Here is a 27,104-nt window from a genome sequence, read left to right on the forward strand (position 1 = left end):
TCCTCCTAGTTGTATAATTACTGTTTTCATTTGTCGCTTATAGAAACCACTCAAATTCAGTTCAGAAAGCAGAGTTTTAATCATCAGTGTAGCACTTAGCTGAAGAATACAGCTTCTGTGTTAATACTGCCTATATTTAGCTACTTAGAAGTGGGTTAATTGTTTCGGTTCCTGGAATCCTAGGGCTTTGACAACATGCTGTGGCAACTGCAAATTGCATGGGCTCATTCTAAGTTTGCGTGGCGGTGTCTCTGCAGCAGACGCACTTCCTTAACCTCCATCCCTCAGTTATGAAGAAAGAGCACTGTACCTTGAAGCAATAATCCTAAATCACAAAGAAGTAATGACGTTCGAGGATTTTGCCGCTCAGGTCTTCTCGCCCTGTCCCAGTTACTCCCTGAGCGGATGCGGTGAGTCTCACTTGTGGGTGTAGCTGTTGTTGCTTCACACCAAGAGGCACTTGAATGACAGATGTACACCTGTTTTTCACTGATAAATGGCTGCAAATTTAAGAAGAGCATTCTCCCTTCGATTTAGCTAATGAATATCAAAAGAAATGATGACATTCATTTTAATTTGTTTTGCATCAGAGCTGTTCACTCCGTCCCTTTCTTCTCCTATCCTGTTAACCCCTGAATCTAGCAAGGTTAATGAACTTTCTCTCACTGATGTGTTCTGGTTCATTCAGGAGTGCAGACTTCTCGCTGAGCTGAGGATATGTTGCTCAGAAGCTATTCGCGAATCAGGACATAGTTATCGAAAAATAGTCCCTCTCGGTATAAGCCATTGCTATTAATGCTAAATGGGGATTATGCTTCTGCAGTACCAAGGATTAGCACTGGGCAGGATAAAGTTGCTGTTTTATCAGGCAATCCTAAAGCCAAGCTTTTGTGTATGCCGTGCATTACAGGGCTTTCAAAATTAGTACGATGCATTTATGTTAATTATATTTCTGTATGTGCTTTTAAAAGAAAGCTTTTGTTTCGAGGGGCCATCTCATGAGTCATTGTCCTTTAGCAAGAAGAAAATGAGACGGCCAGATGGATTTCTTAACATAAATTCCTTTATTCCCTGTTTATGCCCATTTTGTGCAACCAACTCCTCCTAATTATATTATGGGGCTGTGTTGGATTGTTGAATTTGATGGATTATCTCAAACCCTGATGCATGTCTGAGCGCATCTGTTTTCTTTCTCTTCTTCTAGCTATCTGTGCATCTGAACTAAGAAATATATATCATAAATTAAATTTACTGAAATGAATCACTTTACAAATAAAATCAGGCCTGCAGCTCTGCTTAACATTGCTGGCTCCAGTCCTTGGGCTTTTCGGAGCTTTGTTTAGAGATAAGAGGTGGCCGCCGCACTTGCATTGGTCGCCAATGGCAGCAGGCAGAAGGGCTTTGGAGATAAGCAGGCTGGCAGAAGTAGAGGGAACCCGTGCTATTTACATAATCACACCTCTGCTTCCTGGAGAGGCGTCAAGAGGCGGGAACGGCCTCTATTGATCTTTGCTGAACTGGAATACTAAACAACATTAGAAAAGCTTATAAGTAAAGCTTTGATTAATGTTTTCTCCATTAAAAAAGTGGAACAGCTGTGAATTCCGTTCTGGACAGATACTGCCCAAGTGCGGAGAAAATTTTACCCTGTGTTTATTAAAGTATAGCTCTTTAATTTGAATGTTATTGAGTAATTTAACTGCTTGGTTAGTAGGAAATAGCAGTAGAGGAATCTGAAGATATTTTAATCTCCTAATCAAGTTATCCTAACTTTTTTATTCCTGTTATCGTTGGAATTTGTGAGCTAGTACAGGGCTATTGAGTGGATCAGTGGCCTGAGAATCATCCCTGCAGTCTGCTAGAAATTACATGAGGAATCAAAGAAAACACCTGTTCGCTTTGCGCAATTTCTCTTTTTTAGCGCTTCACAGTTTCGGATCCCTTTTTGCAGCATCCTTCCCTCTCGCTCCCAAGCACGGTCATCTAGCTAACATTGAGGAGGCACGAAGGCCAAGGCCGCCTCGGCCGTTCTTCCCTCACGGCACGGCCTTCCAGCTTGCCGGTTAGGAGCACCGTGAGAGAACAGTGTTCTAAAGAGTAGGGTACCCCAGGGCCACAGGCACGGGCGGACCTCCTCCTCCTCCTCCACACCGGAAATCCTTCCTTCTGCAGCAGTGGAAAGTTCGGCCCAGCTGGTCATTCCACTGGCTTTAAGTTGCCACCGTTATTTGCCCTCCTTTAGAGCCACCGTTGGAAAAAGAAGAAAAGACAAAGGAAGAAGAGAAATCGCTAACACTTGACAAAAAATCCACCCATGCACTTCAATTCTCCATTTAAACCTAACCCTACAGAGGGCTCACCTAAATGTTTGTGCTTCTTTACCTTACCTATTTTAGGGTGTTTATGTATGTCAGAAGTGGACAAAATACAGGTCGTGTGCAGCCCATTACTGTGGCCAGTGCCATGGCACCCTAATTTGGCAAAAGAAAAAGTGGTTTATAACTATGTTTGACATTAAATCGGACAAATTTTCTTGCTTGTAGGCTCAGGTGCACAATTCTGTCTAGGTGTATTTGGAAGGGTGCTTAGAACTTATTTCTGAGTAGATCATTGGATGATTACATGGTTAATCCAACTACTGGTATACCAGAGTACAACAGCACTATTATCACAGAAGCAAATGCAAAATGCAGTATGAATTAGGGTGAGGTTTCCCTAATGAATTGGAACTGAACTGGATTAAATCCCATGTGAATATTAACCAACTCAAGCAAGCATTTATTGCCACAATCTGGAAGAAAATTAGTACAGTTTCAACTGTATATGAATCATGTGCACACATACACAAAATAATGACAGTTGTGAAAAAAATGGTTTTGGGGCTCAGATTCTCTCACCCCCCACAAAAAGATATAATGTAATAGATACGCCCCATTTCTCGTGCTTAGATTAATTAGTGAAGTGTATTCAGATTGGAGGTGTCTATTAAATTCTGTTCTATCATACTGAAAAATTTCCACAGCCTTTAGTAGCTCAGCTTGTTTGTTTTTATAAAGTACCTAAAATCTAAATGTCATATAAAACAAAACAAAAGGACCCTCCAAGCCCTTTACTTGCAGATTTGCAATCTAAAATATAGAGATGAGCGCATATTATGGCTTTAGCGACAGGACGGCATATAAATACTTTAAATAAATAAATAACTGGCAGAAAGAAACAATGACTCGAAATAACTCTTGATGTGCATAAAAGAAGGAGGTGCAGAAAAGCAGGACTGCTACTACATGGTAAGGAAACGAAACTCATGATCTCAGAAGAATGAGATAATTTTAAGGACAATAATGAAGAAATGGACATTTTGCAAGATTTTACATCCCTTGGCTCAGTCATCAATTTGAAGAGAGACTGCAGCGAAGAAATTAGAAGACTGAAACTTTGGGAGAGCAACAGTGAAGGAATTAGAAAAGATCATCAAGTGTAAGGCCATTTCCCTGGAATCCAAGGTCCTGATCATCCAGATTATGGTATTCCCAATCACAGTGGTGAGGGTGTGACGTGGTGTCCTGCCATAGCAGGGGGTTGGACTCGATGGCCTTCCTGGCCCCTTCCAACTCTGCTCTTCTGTGATTCTGTGACAATGTATGGCTGTGAAAGCTGGACAGCAAAGAAAGAAGATGAGAAGAAAATCGATGAGTCTGAAAACATGGTGCTAGAGGAAAGCTTTGCAAATATCCTGGACTGACAGAAAGACAAACAAGCAGGTCCTGCGTCCAGTCAAGTCAGAACTTGTCCTGGAAGCAGAGATGACAAAACCGAAGCTGTCATACTTTGGGAACAAATGGAAACGGTCATTGCGCAATTGCACATTGGCCGAGGCACTACTGCTTCCTGCCCTTTAGAAAAATTGCAGAAATAGCAAGCTGTGCCTCTGTACCACCGTCTTGCCCTTGCTGTTGAACAGGAGTAAACACACCATAGTCCATGGGCCCCAGAGGACCTCCGGCTGGTTTCAGCTGAGTCTTCCCTCCACAAGCGCCATGTTTGCACATTACCCACGGGACCTGGCTTGTCGTGTCATGCAAACCCAGCTAGCAGGGCTGTCTGAAGAGTAGGCAACCCTCACGTAACCCAAAGCATTTATCCCCTCTAACCCTCAAACAACCCCTGCCACTTCGGTTCGCCTAAACACACCCAGAACAGTGTAACACCACCAAGAGACAAATCAAGTCCTCTCTCTTTTTCTCAGGTGTCTTGAGCGAAAACCAATAGAATGGGGAGGGGAAGCGCCTGCGAACCCCATCCCCTTCCACGATGCCGTTCCCAATAAACTCACTCTTGGGAGCCGGGGAACTTGCTCCCTCCCACTTTTAAGCAACGATGGTACACCGTTGTACGCTTGGCCTTCACGGATGCCACGGGACGGGGCGTTGCTGAAAGGTGCCGTGCTTGGAGACCAGACGTTTGGGACTTAGCTTTGATGTCGTAGTCATTGATCTCAGACCTGGATCATTCCCCTTTGTGCTGTGTATCTTTCCACCCTGTCATACATGAGCTAACCTGTTGGGGTAGTGACCTAGCACCCGAGAAGAGACAGAGGAAGCATATGGGAAAAGCAGATCTGCTGACAAACCCACTGTGCATGGCCTCCCGAGAGACCTTGGAGAAGGGAAGCGTCATCTTGGGCTGTGGTCCTTGCAGGAGCACGTGGCCTAGCGCTGAAGCAGCTGCAGCTCACGTGTCCGCTGCAGAGCGCTCATCGAGCTTCTGCGGGGCAAAGCGGTTTACTGATTCATCCACTGATGAATCCAAGAAAACTCCGCTCACACATCCAGCTGTAGATCATTTCCTTACTGATTGTACCGATATTACTGTGAATCAGTGTTTGTTTTTCAGATACCATAATGCAGATAGACATGGGATAGCTATGAATTTCTGCCTAGGTAGCATCCTGAAATCCTTTTCCTATTTTTTCATATCTAAGTTGTAGTTGCCTCTTCAAAGGGTTAATTGAAATAGGCATACTCAACTGCTGTGGGCCTCATTTGATCGTGGCAATTTCCAAATGCACCTCTTCACCGCAAGGTCATTTACGTGGATGCGAATGCTTTGAAAAATAAAGAATTAAAATCAAAATAAGAGAATGCAACTTTTTGCTGGCTGCAGCAGGTGGAAGATACTTTCCCTGACTACAAATTCTAGCCCTTCTATCCTGCAAACAGACACTAAACATAAGAAGAAATGGTGGAATCCTTTTAAATGTGTTGGCTAACATGCTATTAATATCACAGCAGCATCAAACAGCTTAGCTTTCTAATTCACCATAGCAATGAAGCATCAATACTTCGCATCATAGAATAGTGGAGTCAAAGGGGCTAGAAGGTCCAACCCTCTGCTCCATGCAGGACACCAAGTTAAGCCAAGCCTCAAGTGGTGTGTAGAAAAATAATTTGGGAGATTTGCAGTGAGGTGTTTCCCACAGGCTGATGGCATCCAAACTGGTTCCTTGTCTTAATTGGTTCAGAAGGACTGAATTCGTGACTGGGATCCATGCTGGAAGAGCACCATGAACTGATTGTCCAGGAAGACGAGGCCTAGCATTGCTGGATGGACTCTGGTTGATCCAACTTTATCAGTGGAGGCCCAAGTCACATACAGCACCTTCCACCAACCATGTTCCACCATGGACTTCTCCTGGACAAGGAAAACCTCACCACGCTTGCTCTTGTTGCCCAGTAACACCCAACTAAGATGCTGTTCTGTTTTTGGTGGACTGCCTTTGAAAACTTTCCAAACACTAAACCTGATTGGGATTGCTGGACTGCTAACTGGCTAGAATATGATTTCAAGAGCTGCACTGTTTTCTAAATCTTCTGTGTTGCTTTAACTTAAATGGACAGAGGGAATTTTCTTAAAGTTTTCTCTAAAGAAAGGTCATGAGAAGTCAAGACATGTTCAAATTCACAGGCAAATTCAAATGTTTTTGTTAGGGGAGGTATTTGGAAATTCCTAAAGGAGATCAACCCTGACTGCCCTTTAGAAGGCCAGATCCTGAAGGTGACACTCAAATACTTTGGCCACCTAATGAGAAGGAAGGACTCCCTGGAGAAGAGCCTGATGCTGGGAACAATAGATGGCAAAAGAAAAGGGGACGCAGAAGATGAGGTGGTTGGATGGAGTCACTAAAGCAGTTGGCGTGAGCTTGGGTGGACTCTGGGAGATGGTGGAGGACAGGAAGGCCTGGAGGAATGTTATCCATGGGGTCGCGATGTGTCGGACACGACTTCGCAACTAACAACAACAACAAATTTGGAAATTACAACCAAGCCATTTATTTGATATTACGTGCTTATGACAAAGAGAAAGGTGGCAAAGTTGTGACGTGCTTTAACTTGACACAGACAGAGCGATGCTGTGGGAATGGATGGCGGAGGGATGACTGGTGCGGAAGGGACCACGTTCCACCCTGCTGTGCTTGCGTTAACAAGGCCTTCCTCATTGCTTTCACTTTTTTCTCCCAGGCTGCCTTCACGCCACCTTGCACTGGTTCCAGTGGAAGAGACCAGAGTTGTGAGAGCATCTTTCCTCATGCCACTGGACCCAGGATCTGCCCTGGCACGGAACGCGAATGCGTGCCTTCCACATATATCCTGTTCCATTGGATTAGAGCCAAACCCAGACAGCGGAAGCCCGAGGCAAAAATGTGGATGACTCTTCCTGCCCCACAACTCACTGTTTTTCTGCGGCTTGCACTGGGCTCTTACTCAGAATGAGGTCACTATTCTGAGCAGCAAGTGTCAAAGTGAGGTGTAATTGCCACTCTGGTTCATTTCCGGATGGGGAGGGGGGGCAGGAGGCCATCCTGTCCTTTGCCTCGGGCAGAAGATCATCTCTGTAGAAGCTCCTTGTGGACTGAGCTGGTGCGCCTTGTCCTGACCAACCCTAATGGTCCCGAGGCGGCAAGCTTGGCCTTCCTCACGCAAGGGTTCCACCTGCCTGTTCTGTCCAGGTTTTAAACTGCCCTCTTTTCAGGCAGCCCTAGCATAAGTCACTATATGTTGTGGCACGCAGCCAGCAGTCTGGCCTCGCCGGTGGTCCCTTCGCTTCCGTGCCAAAGAAAAGAAAAAGCATCCTTCAAGTATGCAAGAAAGCACGAAACCTGCTCAGCGCATTGTGCTTTGGTGACCCAGCCTTCAAAACGGTGTTGTTTTTTGCTTGTTTATTTTTGGTTTTGGGTTTTGGGGTTTTGTTTGGTTTTGTTTTTTGTTTGGCTATGATCGCCTGGTGCAGCCAGTTGTACATTTTCAGTTCTAACAAAGCCTGAATTTGAACAGGCATCTTCTCAAAATCCGCAGCAACCAGTGAGTCATCTCAGCTGAAAATCTCAGTCATCTTGAAGTAGCTGCGACTAGTAACTCTAGAGTTTCCATAAAATTTGTCAGCGGGCTTGCCAGCTATTATTTAAGTTGGAGCAAACGTAGCAGTTCAGCAGAGAACACGTTTTTACATCAACTGATGAAAGACAAACTCATTTTCCCCTAGTGGAATTGATTCTCGGGGATCATTTGAACCAGATATCACAACCTCCCCACTGCAATTCTTATCCATCTCCCAGGCCCAGAAAGGTGAATGTGTGCAATCACAGTCCTTTCCATGGCAACAGACTGATACAAATAGAATTATTACTTCTCCAAAGGGCCAGGCAGCAGCTGCTCAGAAGGGGGGAAAATGTCTCGGGGTCATTCCAGGCAATGAAAACAGCCCTTTTCTTAGTGCTTCATTCCTGCTAGCGCCACTTCAGCTCCGTCGGGTGGTTCGTGTCCCTGCTTCATATTCTTCTTGCAGTTCTTTATTTAAAGATAGCAAGTAAGGCAGATCTTTTACTCCAGTGCTGAAGAGTACACAGTTGGTTAATATGCATTTGTAAAAAGCTGTGTGCACAAAATAGTCTCCACAGAAGTAAACATCTTTGCCATCGTCTTAGTAATCCTTACTATCCGTAGTAATCATGGCACCAACAACTTGAGTGAACTGTACAGGAAACTACTCTTTGCTTTCTACTATGTACTACAACTACTACTGACTTCACAGGTATTATCTAAATAGATATGGATGCTATTCACAAGCTATATTCCATTCGCAAAGGACATACTAGCGCAGCTCGGGGTGAAACTTTTTTTCCAGCAGTAAAATGTTCAGCCTTTCCACTAAGAGGGTCTCACAACAGAGGGGGGACCAAGAAGAAAGCTGTCTGGATCCCAATCAGAAATTACTAACCATGGTATATTTACTGATTGCAGAATCAGTACATTCTGATTTACTGGTATATTTCATCATGGTATATTTACGGATTGCAGAATTCTCAATCATTCAGAAAGACCCATATACAAATCACCAAGAGCATTGACCACCAGTTGCATCTTTGCTCAAGCCACCTGTTGATGGGCAGAGGAAACCATGCCTGCAGATTCATATATTCTCTAGGTGCCAAGGGTAAGAAAGTATCTCGCTCAGCAGCTTTTCCGGAAGAGTCATCCCTTGATAGGGTTCAGCTGATTACTGCATGCCCATCACTGTCACAGACGGGTGTCACATTTGTCTACAAAGCTGTGGTGTGAATGCCAGGTTGCAGTCCAAACTGGTCAGCATACCATTGTTAGGTGTAAAGATTTTGGTCACTAACTGGAACCCATTCTGGAAACCAAAGACACTGAAAACCCAAGTCCAAAGAAGAATCTTTCTACATTCAGGAAGGACAAGAAGGCCGAGAATCAACCGTCCCTTTGGAATACTAGTGGACAAAGCCACGAGACACTAAATAGATGCAAATCCAGGTGACTAAGCCAATAAAAAAGAGCCTAGCTCAAGCCTCTTCCACTTTAAGACAGCAAGAAGTCATGTTCCAGTTGATGCCACACACCCCAGTGATCAGTTGGCCATCAGTGGATCTGGTCCTCCACGGATGCAGTTGCAGCGAGCATGTGGCAGATGGTGCTGGGTGGAGCTGGCCAAGCACTTGGGGATCCAGTTCTGGACAGAGCAAGACAAACGCCAATGTCTGATGGCCACCACTCAACACTTACTGGGTAAAGATGCCACAGAGTCCGCTTTATGAAGCCGGCGGCGGCAGCCCGAGCGCTGTTCTGCATTTTTCTTATTGCCAAGGAAGAACACGGGTGTGCTGGCATTATTAGACCCCAGGCTGCATTCAAGATGGAAATGTTCGACTCTATCATGCCGGCCCCTGAGAGTCAAGACTTCTTGGAACGGCCAGGCCTCCCTGGGGGCTTTGTGCCTGTTCCATTCTGACGAACCCACGGAAAATACCTGAGCTTCACCTATGGGAAGAAGCATTTTTAGCGCGCTCACATCCCATGTATATCACATGTGGAGTGTTCATAAACCTCCTGGCCTTCCGTCTGCGGCCACGTCTGTGTCATGTTATCCCTGCCTCCACCAGGGCCGCCTTAACAGCATTATGGGCCCCGGGCAAAGCAGTGTACCGGGGCCCCTACGACAACTACTCACAGGAATAAAAATGTAAATGGTCGATAAAATTAAACATATATTCATTTGATTGGCACTTCCAACAAAATCAGAAGCAGAAAAGAAATTAGCCACTAGTGAAGTAACTATACGCCTTTGATCAGTATGTATCATACATGATACAAGGTGCGTTGAAGGGTTGACATACACAGGTTAGTATGGGGCCCACGGGCAAGTGCCCCTCAGGCCCATGCGCTGAGACGGCCCTGGCCTCAGCATCTTCCTCGTACGATTCAGCTCTCAGCACAAGGCACTATGGGGTGTGTCTTCCTGGAGTTTCATACGAAGGGCTGTAGCACCTCTGTTATGTGATCTGGAGAGCTGAAGTGATCTCTGACTTCTTCCTTGAGGGAGTAGATTGCCTGCAATTAAGTTCTGCTACCTGCACCACTCAGAAACAGGAATTTGTGGTAAGTGGAACCTTCCCATTTTATCCTGACCTTTTCTACCAATTCTAAAACTATTTTTGACCAAGCATGGAATCTTAAATCCCAAACTCCTGATTAAAAAAATCAACATAGATAGAACATAGAAACATAGAAACAGCGCGAGTCAGAAGGGGTCTCCCGGGCCATCTAGTCTGACCCCCGGCACTGATGGGGCCTCAACGACCTCCCGTGGAAGCCCATTCCACACCCTCGGGGTCCTAACTGTCAGGAAGTACTTCCTGGCATTCGAGTTGAACCTGGGTTCCCTGAGCTATGCTCCATTGGAACACATCCTGCCCTCCACTGCAGGGGTGAACGGTCTCTACCCACCTCCATGTGACACCCCCTCCTGTACCTGCATGTCGCCAACAGATCCCTTCAGAGTCTCCTCTTCTCCAGGCTGAAGAGACCCAGTTCCCTCAGTCTCGCCCCATACGGCTTCCCCTGCAATCTGGCACCATCCTTGAGGCCCTGCGCTGCACTGACTCCAACCTGGCTAGATGGGTGGATGGATCCATATAGTCAGTGTTGTTTTCTATTTATGCCTTTGCTGACATACTAATTTTAGCTGTGTGGGTTTTATTGTATGTTTATGTTGTGTGACCATAAACTCTTTCATTGGGACAGAAAAGAACAGACCTATTTATTATTGTTGCTGCTGCTCGTTACTGTACTATATTGTTGGGTGGCGGGAAGCCATGCACCTTGAGGAGAAAGAATGTGCTTTTGTTCTGCAGTCCTTCTGTTAAAGCAGCTGAATTCAAGGCTCAACCCCTTGAGTCAACACGTGTCTCGCCAATTCCCTGGACAAGAGAATCAGATTCATTCATTTCTTTATTGGATCCTTGACTGATCAGTTTACCTACAGTGGCTTGGGCAGCTCTTTCTTTCGCGATTGGTACTTCTTTCCTCCAACATTTACCCCCAGTTTTTGCTCTGTCTCCTAATTCAAGCAGGCCTTGCAGACATCTTACAATCCTGTGTCATAAAGCAAATTAAAATCAAGATTTGGAAACAGCAATTTCACACAGACTTATGGGCCTTTCCGTGCTGATTTTTGCTGTGGGGAAAAATCCTATCGTAACTCTTTAGGGGCAAGTATTTGGGGGCCACAAAATTTATGGACCTGGAAATCATGAAATACGTGACTTTTTAGATCCCCGACTTCTCCCTAGCAGATGGCTTTAACTGGCTGGCCTTCGATCCAACAACAAGACCAGTATCCCAGGTTCAGCGAAATCACATTCTCCTGATTTAGCATCTCACCTAAGACCTTAATACCTGAACACATAAAATTGGAGAATAAATCAAAGTGTCCACAGTTTTCCATCCAAATCAGGTTATGCTGGTACACAAATTACTTTTTGCTTCTTTAGGAATGCCATACCTATATAGAGCTATATATTTTGTTTAATTCTACTTCTGTGCTACCCCATAACCTGAGGCATCTCTGAACGGGTTACAAATGCTGAAAGCAGCATATCAATGCAATCAATAAAATGGATAAAAACAATACAATTAGTAAATTATTTAAAGATCTCACATAGTACAAATTATATAAAACTTAACAACATGACCAAATACAACCAATAAATTAACAACTGAAATTAAATAAATAAGTGATAACAAAATATAAAATTAAATTAACTAAAATTTTCTTTGAACTAGGCCCAGACTGGAACTGGGAGCCAATGCAGCTGATGAAGGACTGGCATAATCGACTCTTCATGTACAAAGTTTGCTTTAAATGAAAGTCTGTGTTTGTGAAAGATCGAAATCACTGAGCATTGAGTTATTTTTAGCGCTCACTCCGACTATCGCAGACTATTACACAGATAGGTGTGTACAGCTGATAAGTGTCAAACCAGGGAGAATTTCCTCCGAGCGGTAGAATTTGTGTGTTACGATTCGTCACGGGCGTAATGCATCCGCCGCACGGGATGGGAGAGGCCATGGTGGCGATTTTTCCACTAACGTTTTTCTCCCTCTTGTTTCTCAACCAACAGTCAAGTGGGGAGCAGGGAGCGTTGCCAGAGTAATTTCCCACCTACATCTTGCTTGTTAATGGTGCTAATGTTCATTAGTTTTGTTTCCAGAGGACAGGCGCTGAAAGTAGAGTTCGCGTTAACTCACACGACGCCTGTTTTTTCCATCGATGACTCTGTGTGAGCAATGTGTGTGAGCCTACCATTAGAGCAGCAGGTGCACCGTTCCCATATTTACCTGATTTTGTGTTCTTTCCCTTTAGATTAAAATATGTAAAGATCTCATTACAGTAATTGAGAAAGGTAAGAGGTTCTCACATGGGCATCGCGCTCAATTTCCTAACAGATTCCTTCTGTCGCTTGCATAAAGCTGAAACGGCCCTCCTTTTTCTCCGGGGGGCTGCGCTCGGAGATCCATCCTGCTCATGGCATCCCCAAAAGCATTCTTCGCCCCTGCATGTTTAAGCTTCACTGGAAAACACTTTTTTCTCTCTGTGTGTTTCTTTCTTTCTTCTATTCCTGTTTGCTTCGGGCAAAATCTGACACTCGCACCTGCCGTGGCGGAAATGTCTTTGTTGCTTTGCACTTTTGTCTGAATTGGGGCAGCGGAGCCAATGGGAGTTAAGTGCATTCGCTTTTTTGTTCCCTAAGCACCATGGAATAGGATCTTGAGATGGTGTCGATAAGGAGCGGCGCGTGCTGTGCGGGCTGCCCGAGTTAGCTCGGCTTAATAAGGGGCTCCTTTTCTGGGAAGGGCAGATTGCTGAGCTTGGGCCTCTGAATGGAACAGCTGGGGGAGGAAAGAGGAGACAAAGGACGGAAAACACACGCCGCCCCAGCCGGGCGACCTGGGGCTGCAGCTTCAGCGCCGAAGAGCAGGCTGGACACACGCCAGGTGTGACCCCAGAGCTTGCTCGGTTCTGCTTGTTGGGGTAATTTCCAGTGCGTTGCCGAGAGGAAGGAAGGAAGGAAGGAAGGAAGGAAGGAAGGAAGGAAGGAAGGAAGGAAGTTGGCCGGCGGCAAAGCACTGCTGCCTGGAAGGGGTCTGCGGCTGGCCGGGTGGCGAGACGCCGAATTAACTCTTACAAAGCCAGTTCACAGATAAACGGCTTGAGGCAGCCCCTGCTAAGCCGTAGCCTCCAGGATGCCACACAGGTGTGGTGGAGAATCATCCGTCCACCAGCAGGTGCCTCTACCTTGTTAGTTATGTTTCAGGATTGGATGATCTTTTAGTAGGCATTAACGTTAGCCGCTCTTCCCAAGGGAAGGGAAATATTTGAGCATCAGATGCGTTCATTAGGACTAAATGTTTCACCCTTTTAAACTCTGATCTCGAGCAAATTACTTGGAAAAGGCCGCACTGAAATCAGTGCTGCTTCCTTCCTAGCCATTTGTTTCATTCTTCTAAGAGCATGGTTGGTGTTCTGGAACAATTTCGTACCAGGGATGTTCTTAGAAGCTATTTAGGTACTTCTAAATCTATGGCTTGTGCTGACCGCTCTCACACTCCTGATGCCCATTTCGTGGGAAGGCATTGCCCTGTTTATTTTTTCTAACGTGAACTAAAATAGAAATGTTCTAATAAATAAATACATAAATAAAATATGAATCAGTTCCAAACTGTGTGAGAAGAAGGAAATCTTAAGTAACTCAAACTTGCGTCAGGTGGATTGCAAAGGAAATGAATATAATATCTTTATAAATAGGCATTTGCTGTTATTTGCTCATTCTGCAAAGCTGTTCTCTCTCCATCACTCAACATCTGTTCAGAGCCAGTTTTTGGACTGATTGCAAAGTTAAACGCACTTGGCAGGAGATGCTTCGGCCAGTGGAATGTGCAACTTCGAATGGCTCGTGCAGACGATTGCAAAGATCCGGTTGTGGTTGTCCCATCTTATGCGTGCTTGGCTGCCTGCATTGCATAGCTTTTAGTATCTACAGGGGTGCTCCTTTCGGCTGTTTGCGTAACTATTGCTTGAGCCTGCTCATTTGGGGAAAAACTTTGACCATTATTTTGACCATCTGCCACTTTGCTTGCATGCAAGAATGTAAAACACCCTCCCTCTTGCCTCCTCGGGGAAATCAAGATACCTTCCCAGTTCTGTCCAGCATCCGTGTCTTCCACATAACAAACATGCATTTTCGCGTCTATTTTTTGTTTGCTGTATACTTTTCCCATTTAATATTTTATTTAAGTGTGAATGCTGGTGAGGTTTTTTTAAAAAAAAATAGTATCTCTCAGAGGCTGATATAGCTGAATATTTTGTTTTTTACTTTTAGGAGAAACAAAACTTTTAGGGGAGGCCAAACCACTTCTCTGCACTTCCAGCCCTTGCCAGTAGGGTGTTCCCAGAGACCCCCGTCTTAAATTAGACTACTGGATGGGATTCACCTTTCACCAGTTTTAGTAATATTTCACACATTCAGTTTAGTAAAATTAATGCAGAGTTATTCCTTCCAATAAAAAGTGGACTTGGCTTCCAATAAAAAGTGGATTAGCCAATAACATTTGGCTAGCTTTTCCATAGAATCATGGAACAAGGAGTTGAGTTGGAAAAGTTGGGACGGGGAATGGACAGTTCTCCATTTCAGGCTGCCCTCACAAAGAATGACTTTCGGAGCTCACTTCCATTGTTGTCTTCAGGATATCTTGAGCTCACTGCCAAGTCCAACACTTAAAACCTTTCCCTTGCCTGAAAAAGGAGTGCACAGTCTTCCCCAGCCTGCCGCTGCCCAGATGTTTTGGACTTGCTCTCCTAGGATGGCTGAAGAGATCTGGAATCCACCACATCTGAAGGTGCCTGGTTGGGTTAGCGCCTGGGAATTAGAGTTTCGGATCACCATGAGAGCTGCGAGGTGCATAGGGAAGTAAACAGTGCACCTGGAAAATAGGATCTGTTCAATAAGTGCACAGGAGTCCCCTCAGGACCACGTGTGATGGAGGGACAGATGCACGTGGAAACAGCCGACACCCCTTTGAAAGCATGGCGACGTGAGTGAAATATTCCAGCGGCATTGCGAGCCATTTAGCACATGCCCTTCCCGGTCGCGGGGAAAGGGGACTTTTGGCCAGCGTCTCTCCACACTCGAGCAGCGTTAGGAAAGCGCTCCGCATGCAGCCGGGCGCCCCACGATTTTTCTGAAGTGATTGCTCATGAGTGGAACCATGAGTGGAGAGTTGGAAGGGGCCAGAGGGTCACCAGGCCCATCCCTCAGAAGGTTGGCTGCTCAGTTGCATCTTCAGTGCCTCCAGAGTGGGAGAGCCCACCCCCCCGCCTCGGTCATGGCTTCCATCGCACTGTTGTGCTGCTCTCACAGCCGGGAAGTTCTTCCTGATGTCCAGCTGGAATCCGGCTTCCTGCAACTTGAGCCTGGAATGAACTCTGGAATGATCCAGAAGAGGCCCTGGCCCTCCTCTTTGTGACAGCCTTTTGAGACTTGTAGGGCGCTGTCATATCTCCCCTCAGAAGACCCCCAGGGAGGGAGAATTCCAGGCGACCACTTTCCAGTGGAACCGTCTACCCCCTTGAGGCCTAGAGCAGATCCACCAGTTGGGAATGCCCCTACTCTCCAAACCCAGTAAGCCACCCTAGATGCCTTATTGTAGGTCTACCAGCAGGTTCCCAGCCAGAAGGTGCAGCTGCATGCATTTTTGAAGAAGTAAACAACTGGGAAGAGGAGATCTGGATTGAGAACCTGCTGTAGGGTCTTTAAAAAAAAAGTTTTATTTGTGAAATTATAATCCTAAAAAAACAATAAGAAAACTACAAACATCCATCATCGAAAACATCGAGCCCACTGGGTCAGCCCCCTGGTGTAGGGTCTTCTAATCCCTTATCCCTGCTACATCTCTCCAACTCCACAACTTCCTCCCCCAAAAATTGCATGGCTATTAATTGCATCTATCGGTGTTTTCCCTCTTACGACAAAAGCCAGCAGTGGATCACTCAGCAGTTACTCTGTCTGGAGCCTGGTGGAGACAGTGTTTCCCATGGAGAAACACTGTGAACAAGCCATCCAGAGCTAGCCATGGGATGGGACACAGCCTGCCAGCTGGGGGCTTCCACTTGACTGGCAAAGGAAGATCTGGGAATGCGGGCGAGGAGGACGCCCCTGTAGCCCTTGAGCAGCTGTGGGCCTCGCCCAGATGCACAAGGAAAAGCTGCAAGGCTAGAAGTGGGTTCTCTAAATAGTTTACCTGGGGTTTCAAAAGGTTTAAGATCCTGGTGATTCTGTCCAGCCACCAGGCTCATAATCTTCCCCCAGAAGTAAAGGCATCCAACTATCCATTTATAGGATTTTTTCAGAAATCCATATGATAAATTGTTGCTACCGTGAGGGTAGCCCGATGGTGCAACATTACAACTAATGTCTACTTTCCAAATGCCCGTCTGCTTTCTCGTCCAGGGTTCACAGCAGGTTGAACCATCCTGGGCACTCCATCAAGGCAACGAGTCCAGTATAGCTGAGGACATTAATTTTGAGCATAGACCAAACTGCATCCACTTGTCATTATGAATGAAAAAATACGTAATGTGCAGCGGTAAACATGGAGGCTTTGAAGTTGTATAACTTCGGCCTGTCCAGATGTTTTGGCCTGCACCTCCCAGCATCCGTCACCAGTGGCTGCGTTGTAGGAGGAAAGGAAGTGGATGCCCGATGGCTCCAGGTTGCCTTTTTCTGCCCTGTGCACACCAGAGCCTCCTTCTCCTGATGGGATCCTTACCATTCCCTCTCTCTCCTCAGAGGAATCGGTCTGTAGAAGTTTGGTTAGGCATTAAGAACCCGAGAGAGTTGCAGCAGATGGGCGGCGTGGTTTAAAAGCTCTTTACTAGGAAAGAGCTGATGAAACGGCATTTGCATGACCCAAACTCCCCGGGGACGGGCTGGAGCCGCAGCAGCAACAGCCGTGCCCGATTGCAGCATGCACCTCTCTGCTCCTTGGAGCATTGATTATAATTGTGCTAGGGAGCAATCCATGCATACGCTCTCTAAACATCTCCTCTCGCTTTGGAGAGAAGCACTGAGAAGAAGGACAGCCTGCGATCCTCGAACAGCTTTGTGTGCTTCGGCCCGACAGAACACAGTGGAATTCACGTCCGAGGACATAGCCCCAGACTGTGCCACACGTCTTAGGGAAATGACGGAACGGGGCCTTGCGTAAAACAGCAATATCGACTCGGACACTGATGTTTCCTTCAGAGAATCAGCGCGTGACATGAAGCTCCGAAAGGGAAGGGAGAGCCAGACTTGGGAGCATGTCCCCATAAATGCCGCATCACTCCAGCTGTCACCTTAAAACATTCCTAGTATCGAAAACAGTCACCGACCTTCTAGCATCAGGCTTAGAGGGTCTCTCAACTGCCAGGAGAGTGAGCTGTGCCGCAACTTAAACGCACCTGCACAGCGGAGGGACTGGCCAGCCATTCATAGGTGGAACGGCCGTGCGGACGAGAGGTTCAAGCCTCATCTTGGGCTTGTAACGTTGCAGGGGCAGTGGAGGAGTCGTTCCTCAGGACAGCTGGTTAAGGCGCTGCGTGCTTTGGTACATTTCACCTGGCACCTGCCTCTGCTCCAAGGATAAACGCGGCAAGCAGCTTGCTTCTGCCCACCCGGACGCAGGCGGTGTGCCCCTCGGGCAGATGGGAGAAGCAGCGCCATGCACCCCTGGCTCGTGTGCCCCGGGCGAAGCTTTGCCGCCTTCCCTGCTGACGCTTCCCTGGGCGCGAACGGTTGCTTTCCGAGGAATTGCATCACACGTGCAGCAGCTTCTACCAAACGGTCTGCCTGTTACTCTAGCATAATAGCCAGTGTTGCATGCTAAGCAACCCCTCGATGATCGTCACTGCTCTCTTGGGTGCTTCCCCACACCTCCCCGGTTGGAAGGTGTGGTGAAACAACACAGCGCAATTGCTGTGTGTACTCCGAGCAACAAAGTCACCCAGCAGCCACTTCCTTTGACCTCGTTGGCCGGTGTCGGAAAGCTCTTTTGTATGGGAGGAGCTCTTTCCCTGCAGATTTTTTCCACCTGCTTGAAAACAAGGAAATGGCAACAAAGATTAAGATGCAACCAACAGTGTGGCCTGTATATTATTTTAGTGCAACGTTGCAGGCCACACTTGGGCTTTCCTGCCCACAGCCTGCAGGCAAGGACCCCCCCCCCCAGCCCCTCGGCATTCTTAAAAGCTTTCTAAGTGGCCCTGTGTGTTCTAAAGGTCCTCAGAAGGAAGGCGGTGCAATTTTGTGTGATTGTGACATGCGGAATCACTACTAGTTGCGCAGTTTTACCAATCCCAGTCCGAACATCCGGTTCCCCATTTTTAAAACGTGCGACAGGGTTGCAGCCAAGTGGAAGACGCAGCGAGGAGGCCCCTCTTCGCCACAGCTCCAGAGTGGCTCCAGGAGTCACAGCAATCTGCCCGTCAGCAGAGGTCTCGGGGAGAGAGGGTCAAAGCAGGGTTAGTTCACAATGCCACACTGTCGCCAGGGTTCCCCTCGGGACTTCCACCGCTCGGCTGCCTGTCTCAGATGGTGACTGATCAAAAGACGCACATGTGCGTTGGAACCACCCCACTGCTGTCCTGCTCGCATGCTGACTGGCTCCGTACGTACGAAATATTTTTACTTGGGTAAACAGGCATTCCCCACCGGCACTCTGAAGTGGTACAGTCCTAAAAGGCTGTGTGATGTTTCTGTAGGCGCAGCCCAGCTCCATCACCAAGCAAGTGCTGTTTTGTGGGCAGCAGACATGTGGAACCGCAGGTTTGCCCAGAGCGCGCCTGTGCATTGCATTGTCCCAGCTACACACAACCGCAGTTCATTCCAATTTCCCTCGCTCCTTTGTCCTGCAGAAGATGACCAACAAAGATGGCCACGCAGGTAGCACAGCCCAGTATGACCACAACCTTGTCTGGTTGTTATTAGGAGATCTTGGATATGCTGCAAGGAATATGCCACCCATAGTGTTCTGAACCCTCTGCAGATGCACGGTGGTTGTTTCTAACAAGCTGTCCTTTTCTTCTTTTTAGGCTGCCTCAATGCAAGTTTGAGCACTGATCTTACGTCACGCGCAGGGACGGTGTCAGCAGAGCGGATGTCACCAACACTAAGTGCCACCAAAAGCAAGCTCTCCGGGAAGCTGCGTCGCTCTGCCAGCGCTCTCAGCAAATCCTCGGATTAAAGCATTTTCCAAGCTGAAGACACCTGGGGAGACGTGCTCTTAAACAAAACCTCTTCTTGCGCTAACTCATTTATCATTGCATTGGAACTGGTGGCTTTGGGAGACTACATACCAAAGTCCTTTCTCCTTTGAATCATGGTTCCTTAAGTTTCAAACTGATTATTTGAAGTATGCAATATGCCCTTTACTTGATAATTTCTGCTGATGGAGCAATGAAGGCAAGAGTTTTTGTTCTGCGAGCTTACCTACTGTGATAACTTACTTAGTTTTACTCTAGCTGTTATCACACCTCACGGAAAGAAGACGCAGAATGATAACTGAAAACTAATTTCCTGATTGTGGCATTTATAATTTTATTATAATTTAAAATGTAGTAAATGAAAGTTTACTTATGGAGTGTCCAAGTTATGCAAAATAAAATACATTTAAGTCCTACTGATGCCAATGGGAAGATAAGCACCCGATGGATTTAAATCAGTAGGACTAAAAAGTACTTATCTTTGGCAGAATTTTGCCCAGATTCCTAAAATATGAGTGCTTTGTGCTTTTCTTCAAATATGCTGTTTTTTCTATTATTTATTTCAAAAGGCCATTCTTGCAAAATATCAAGAGTATTCAGTAACTCTTCTGAGCGACTTATTTTGGAGAAACACTGATGGTTGAATAAAACCACAGAACCCAGATTTTAAGTTGCTTGGTCAAAATCATTAATTTACATTAAAGATATACGAACTATTAAATTTTCCTCTGTGTAAGTTAAAAACGGCACACGCCAACTCAAGAGTTCTTTCCTTTGCGATAAAATTGGACCAAAGTGAGTCGCCCCTTTACGGCGTGATGAGCCAAGCAGCCCGATTAATCGGATCGGTACAAAATGGTTATTCAGTCGGCCAGCTGAGAAAATGTGGATTGGGCTTATCGTGAAGTCAGTCTACAGCAGCCCACAGTTCTAACACGCCTTTCATATATTCTGCAGGGCAAGATGGAGCTTAGATGCCCTCCGCAACCAGGCCCTGATATTTCAGTATAATCTAAGAAAGGGCGGCTTTGGGCGCATTGTTTAGAACAGCTCTCCAGTCTTGCAGCCTGTATGAACTGCATATCTCTATCGTCTGCATGCTAGGGGCCAGGCAGCTTCATTTCCAAACCTTCTGTGGACCTGAAACTGTGTGGATGAAGCCCAGATATTTCGGCGGCACAGGTCCACATGGCTGACCCCGTCCGCATACAGGCCATGCTTCCGAATATCCGACTTGGAAGACTCCGAGATCACTGCAGGAACCAGTCCTCTGTTCTCAGGCATTTCTGTCAAACTGTTGCCTCTTCGCTAAAGGCTGAAGTTGCCATGCGCTGTTTCGATGTGGATTGCTCAGTTTTCTGTCTGCTGTTTTTATGACAGTGAATTTATTGCACTTAATTTGGTGATGGGAAAATTGTTCTGTAAGCGAGGCACCCAGTGATTCTAGCAGATAGCGGATCTCTTTTTGTACTGGTGTGGAGGAAAAAAATTGAAAAATTGTTGTGATTTAATTTAATAAGGTGATGTAATGCATTTCAAACCACTTCTATGCGTATAGCCATAATTTCAAAGTGAAAGTATCCTTGAAGACTGAGAAATATAGCGTTTTTCCCAAAGGGTTTGATCCAGAGTTGGTCATACTTAGATTAAACCCAGGAAAATGTTAAGAAGTATAATTGGTTTCCTTGGGGTCATCTAAGTATGACCAAGTCTCAATGAAGCATGTAAACTTCCCTAAAAGCTTTGTTTTCCCAAAACCACTCAGTAATAAGGGCATTATTTGTTCCAAGACTTGGGCACACATTAAACTACAATAAAACCAACCATATTTCAGAATAACCATGTTAGAAACTGGTAGCATGCGAAATATCTGCTCGTTTGGAGCCCACAACCTCAATGCATTTTGGCAAACGCAGCACTTACTCCGACATTAGTCAGCAGCTTGGCCCGGGCCAAGGGCTGCCATTTTTAGCAAGCTATTGCTGGCTTTCTAGAACGGAGATTCTGTCCTCTCCCCAGTCCTTCTAAATATGTGTTCAGAGTTTTGAGATGTGTTGGATAGTAAGACTTTGGACATCCAATCGCTAACTTTTCATTGATGTCTTAAGTGGACTTGAAAGAGTCTGTGTGTCCGAGGAGGAATGGCTTGTGTGTTGTCTGCTTCCCATTCAAATGTAATCTGTAACTGTAAAATACAATGCCCAAACGTTTATCTTAACATGGAAGGATTTTCTACAAATCAAGCTGTATGCCGCAGTGGCAGCACTTCAGAAGTCTTTGTTAAAGAAAACCACCCGTAAATCCTCCGAATGTTTTAATTTAGAGTCTACCTGTTTTTGTGTCTATGGCGATTCCTTTATTCTTAGTAAGTAGTTCTGGACTTTTTTGGAAGGTGTGTGTGTCCCCAGTGGATTGCTCCGTACAGTGCTTTTTTTGTAAGAAAAATGGTGCCGGAACTCATGAAATTATCTACCTTTCGCACGTAGTCAATCACTGTACACACACCCACACACATCAGTTGTGTAACGAAACATAACGGTCGCTGCCCGCAGTAAGCACACACACAACCAGCCACAAGCCGAGCAGCGCCATCACAACCAGCGCGGACGAAGTTCCCACGCATCGGACTCGACTCACAAGCAGCCCGCATGCACCGTTTTAATGATTTTGCCGCAGACCTGCTATGCTCGACAGGGCGATTCAAATCCACGTGGACCAAAGATCAAATTTTCAAAAGTTACTTTTAAAGCTTGGAAAATCTGTCGAAAAAAGGTGCCGGAACTCCGTTCCAGTGTGTTCTATGACAAAAAAAGCACTGGCTACATACCTCGATGAAGGGATTCCCTGACAGGCCTTCCTTCCAGAGAGTTAGCTTCTTGTCCGCAGGGGATACAGGGACCACAACAGAGAACGTCCAGTTGCTCTTCAGTGTCTGTAGCTTTTTAATTCGTTACCTGTGCCTGTTCATAATCCACTCGCCATCCCTGCTTCAGCATCAACGCCAGAGTCGATCCTGATATTGCTGCCCAAGTGTCCCAGAATTGTGAGGCGGCATTTGGAGGAATGGAATGAGTGGGACTCCTGGGGCCTGCGCGCTAGACTGTGGCGGGGAAGCACTCCTGGGAAAACGGCCACTGCCAGCGCTGGGAAGCTTGCTGGCGTTGTGGAAAGTGAAGTAGCTGGCCAAGGGGCCAAATGCATTAATTCTGTGTATTTAAGCCTACTGATTTCAGGGCATCCAGAGGACTGCAACCTTTGCCAGTGTCCTTTCCTTCCCCCCCCCCCCCCAGGTAATGTACCACCACTTGCTAATGGGAACCCCGTGCTGCTTTTTCCCCCAGCCACACGCTCTGAGCAGCTGCGTGTTGGAGGCAAGGGTGATCCCCCCAAATTCCCAGACCATGCGACCTCCATCTCCTTGCCTCGGCGTGCTTTGAAGCTGGTTTTGTAACCCTGAAGCACTGACTTTAGTAACTGACTCTCTACAAGCAGATACTGCTTACTGCTTGCGGGTGCAATTTAACAGATCCCTTCCCAACCCCTATAAAGGTAAAAACCAAGACAGACACATAAAAATCAATATAGCCGATGTTTGCCATACGCTTAGAGAAGTTTGGGTGCAACCCAACACCCTCCATAATCCAGAGGAGGTGGGATGCATGCCCGGCACTGCCTGTAGGTGGCTGAGGTCATCCATCCAAATGCAGAACCACCAATCCCTGTCCGATAATTTTCTCTTGCCTCTCGGGAGTATTTTGCTCCTCTTCTTGCCATCAGACCAGCCCCAGCTATTCTCTGGGAATAGCTCAGCAGCAAAGAAGAGGAAAAGCATTTTGGTTAACCGACAAGCCAATGCCTTGCCCAGGCCGCCTGGGCTGAAGTGCACTTGAGAGTCCAGGGGCCCGTCTTAAACCAGCTAAGCTGAAGAAGGCCCTGGTTGCTATTCCATCGGCATATTGAGTATCGGGCTGAATGGCGTATTTTCCCTAAGAAAACGGAAAGAAGAGGTTTGTAGAGAGTCATCAAACTGGAAGAGATTTATACAATCGCCTAGTGCAATTCCTCGCTGATGCAGGACATTCACCCCTGTGGCATCCCTGGCAAGTAGCTATGAACCCTCTGCTTTGAAATCTCTTAAAGGGAAAGGACATAAGCTTCAAAGTGTGCCTGTTTCATGGTTTGTGCCTTCAGGAACTTTTGTTTCTAACGAACACCCAAAATATGTGGTACTCGGTCTTGAAAGGGAGGAGGGTTTGGGCCTGAAGATCCTTTTTCTGACACGCTTTCATCTCCCAAATGCATCCCTGAGTTGTCACAAACTCAAAGTAAAAACAGCCTTAAAGCTTTAATTTATAACAACATTGGAGAAGAGGAAGATGTAAATCTTCTGGTACTCTCCCAATGTGTTTTAGGTGGCATCTTCTTCAAGAGGACTGATGTACAATTTGCTCAGGGAAAGAAAGGGAAACTACAGAAGTCCTCGGAGGAAGAGCTTCCCTCCAAATTTCCAAGACAACATCTGGGGCTTTCTTTGCCAGATCCATCCATTGAAAGAGAGACCAGCCCAGAAATTAGAAGGTGGGGACTTGGCAGGGCAGCGATGAAGGAATTGGAAAAGGTTGTCATAGGTAAGGGTGTTTTACTGGACACCAATACATTGCATTATTTTATTCCCAATCACTGTGGTGTGGAAGCTAGACAGGGAAGAAAGTGGAAAGAAAAATCGACCCATTCCAAACATGCTGCTGCAGGAGAGGTCTGGAAATACCCCAGATTGAGGGACAACAAGGTAATTCCTAGGTCGAATCAAGCCAGAACTTTCTGAGAAGCAAAGGTGACAAATCTGAGGCTGTCTTACTTTGGCAAGCGTGCCTTCGTGAGAAGGCAAGGCTCACTGGAGAAGACGTCATGTTGGGGAAAGTTGGAGGCAGAAGAGGAGGAGAAAGATCAAGTGCAAGATTTCTGCAGCAGAAACCACCACCTTGAATTTACAGAAGCTGAGCCAAGGTGTCAAAGGCAGGACATTTCAAGGAGCTCCCTCCCATGGCCCTCATCAGCCAGAGGGAACTGGGCAGCACGTCACGGTTTCATATCCTTGACTGATGTGGCCCCTGGAGAAAAAGTCCTGAAGGAGGTCAGACTGGGAGCTCTTCCAGAAAGACTGAGCCCATCTCCCAACCAGGAAGCGGTGCTATCTCAGAAAAGGCCTCTGAAGAGAGAGAAGAATGGAAAGGTGCAGCGTGTTCAGAATAAAATCGCTTTACTTGCTCCTCCTCGACACGTCTTGCCAAATGAACGGGCCGCCTACACGGGTATGGAAGCGCACGCCTCAAGAACAGAGTTCTTACACTCTGTAGTGGCATTTAGTAAGACGGTGGCGTTGGCCCGGGGGCGCTTCCGAATGCCAGCCTAGAGTACTTGTCAGCCTCTGGCCTGTCTGCAGGCTTCAGCCAGCAGCGCACTTGCATCCACGCACTTCCACCTGTGCTTAAAAGCGTCCACGCCGGCCACGCGTCTCCCCTGCGCCTCGCCCTTCAGCTTCTGTCGTCCCTGAGCCGTGCTCCCTCAAGCAGAAATGGACAGGCCTGCTGATATGGGCATTTCCCACGTCTGAAATCTCCGTGCTGGATGTCGAAGAGTGCGAATGTCGGTCAATTCTTCTACGAGGCAACTAGAAGTAAGATTTTCTTCATTCACCTACAACTATCACACACCATTTAAGAGATACGAGCTTTTACTCTGGAAAGCAGGTTGTGGGAATGCCATGCAGCACCTGAGTTACAGCTAGAATTGGCAGGAGGTGGCAAGCAACCTTCTATAGCCTGGTGCCCTCCATATCTTTTGGACTACAGTCCCACATAGTATGGATGATGGCCAAGGAAGATGGGAGTAGTAGCCTAAAGGATCTGGGGGGCACCCGGTTGGGAGAGCTGGCCCGAAGGAAGGCCTGTGCTGCAACCAGTTTCCCAAATAACTCTGTAAGAAACAAAACTAAACTAGGTTAGTCCAGGAGTGCAAAAACTACTTGCAGAGTATAGCATTTAGCAGTATCATGTTCTGAAAATGAGCTTTGCCACTTGCCAAAATGGTTGGCCATTGATGTACCATCTGAACGCCTCTTCCCCCCATTGTATAGAAACACTTTACTCTTCCCTCTATCATATTCATAACAGAGTCATTTTTCTGAATACACCTGGTCATTAAAATCCAGCAAGACTCAAACGCTAGATAGGTTCACATGACCACAGAGGGAAAGTAAGCCATCCTGCTTGTGAGTAGGCAAACCCAGTCTACGTCAGTATGGGCCAACAAAAAATCAAACACAGAAACCGCAACATTGAATTGCAAAATTCCTCTCCTACTCTGTCTATTCTTCTGCTTCTGTCTCCAAAAGGAGACTTCAGAGCTGTTTTCTAATCGTACAGAAGATCTTAGAGAAAATACGCTGCTGTTTTGGTCACATCCCTGTACAGGTTAGTTTTCAGGGCTTTCTTTCAGACTTTCTGTGCACTGTTCTCTTCAAGGACTATCGCCAACTGCCTCTGAGTTATGAAAGCAATTCCATGAAATCATGAAACAAAAATACCTGATTTCTTATGCCCTCGAGAACTGGAATTGCTGGCGATTACAATATCCATGATCCACATGACCTTTCTGTATGATCCACTCTAACTCCCAGCCTTTTTCTCACCAATGCCACAAAAAGCCCCCTTTATCATCTTTTTTGCTTTGAAATAAGAAAAAAGGTGTATTTGCACTAGTGGAAATTTTTTAAAAACACCAACACACTTTTTGGAGGGAGCAAGACTAAGTTCACACCTAAGTAACTCAGCGCATCGTACCTGAAGTAAGTTCTCACAGAACTTCCATGAGGCTGGCTAGTATTATGACTGTGTGTTACGTAACGGAGGGACGCATTGAAACTGATCCGCGACAGGCAGGGAATCAGAGGCTGAGAGAAGATTTTACCAAAGGATGTTTTGGAAAAGGCCAGAGGAGGTATTATATAGGAAAGCCACAAATGTGGACCCCTGCAGATAGCTTGATTTTATTTATTTATTAGTAGTAGTAGTAGTAGTAGTAGTAGTAGTAGTAGTATTTGCATTTATATACCACCCTAATAGCCCAGAGGGCTCTCTGGGTGGTTTACAGATTAAATTTATCTGTTTAATACAACGAACATGTGCAAAAACATTAAAATACACAAACATAACCCAATTCATTTAGGGTGCACAGCTTACAACACTGCAGGTTCTCTGAAAATTGAAAGTATTTTTCCTTTTAGGTCAGTAAAATGTTACATTGAACTGGGGAAGCTGGCAACTGCAACCGGAGATGACCAACAACCACAAAATAGCCCCACAAAAACCATCCATGTGGTCAGAAAGGCTGTTCATTTGCTGAGTGAACTCCGGCGGCCTTCTGACGTAGCAGCTGCAGGGTGAGAAATCTCGCCATTCCCAGGGCAGGAATGTGATGTTGCAGGAGAGGAGGCAAACTCTCATGCTATTTTACAAACCAAAATTCACACACACACACACTCCTCGTGCTATTTGTCCCACAAAGCAAAACATCGATATGCCTAATTTATACGATGCCCACTTGTGTTGCCTTCAAGGAGAAAGAATAGCTGGGAAAATCTTCCAGGAGAGAAGGGGTTAAAAAAAACTGCAGAAGGTTCTATTGATTCCTCTCTTGTTCGTCCCAGTTACTATAGCAGTTCTAAATCAATGCCTGCAACTTAAAGAGTAATTATTTTCCCTTCATTTCTAATACATGTACTAATGAATAACTTATTGATTTATCTTTAAATGCTTTTAAAAGTTTATATGCATGTCATTTGCAAATACCTAAAAGCCCTTAGATATATGAGATTTCTGGAGATTCATGGCATAAAAAATACTCTGTGTACAAGGACCCTCCAGCCTATAGTATTGCAGTTTTCGGTG

At 46.1% G+C, this 27,104-nt stretch overlaps 1 protein-coding gene across 4 annotated transcripts in view; it reads left to right on the forward strand.

The window, feature by feature from the left end:
* RALGAPA2 (Ral GTPase activating protein catalytic subunit alpha 2) overlaps nt 1–21,473 on the forward strand; it is a 154,574-nt gene extending 133,101 nt beyond the window's left edge. The window contains exons 38-40 of one of the 4 annotated variants that reach the window (XM_044442948.1): nt 289–410; nt 12,220–12,259; nt 14,237–19,126. In XM_044442948.1, coding sequence (XP_044298883.1) covers nt 289–410; nt 12,220–12,224 — 127 coding nt within the window. In that variant the 3' untranslated portion in view covers nt 12,225–12,259; nt 14,237–19,126. Of the gene's footprint in view, nt 1–288; nt 411–6,518; nt 10,119–12,219; nt 12,260–14,236 lie in introns of those variants that run through there. The other 3 variants (XM_044442950.1, XM_044442946.1, XM_044442947.1) reach the window with 3 other exon arrangements.
* Nucleotides 21,474–27,104: the final 5,631 nt, after the last annotated feature.

Source organism: Varanus komodoensis, unplaced genomic scaffold (genome assembly GCF_004798865.1).
Source record: "Varanus komodoensis strain SLA01 unplaced genomic scaffold, ASM479886v1 scaffold40, whole genome shotgun sequence".
Classification (NCBI taxonomy): domain Eukaryota; kingdom Metazoa; phylum Chordata; class Lepidosauria; order Squamata; family Varanidae; genus Varanus; species Varanus komodoensis.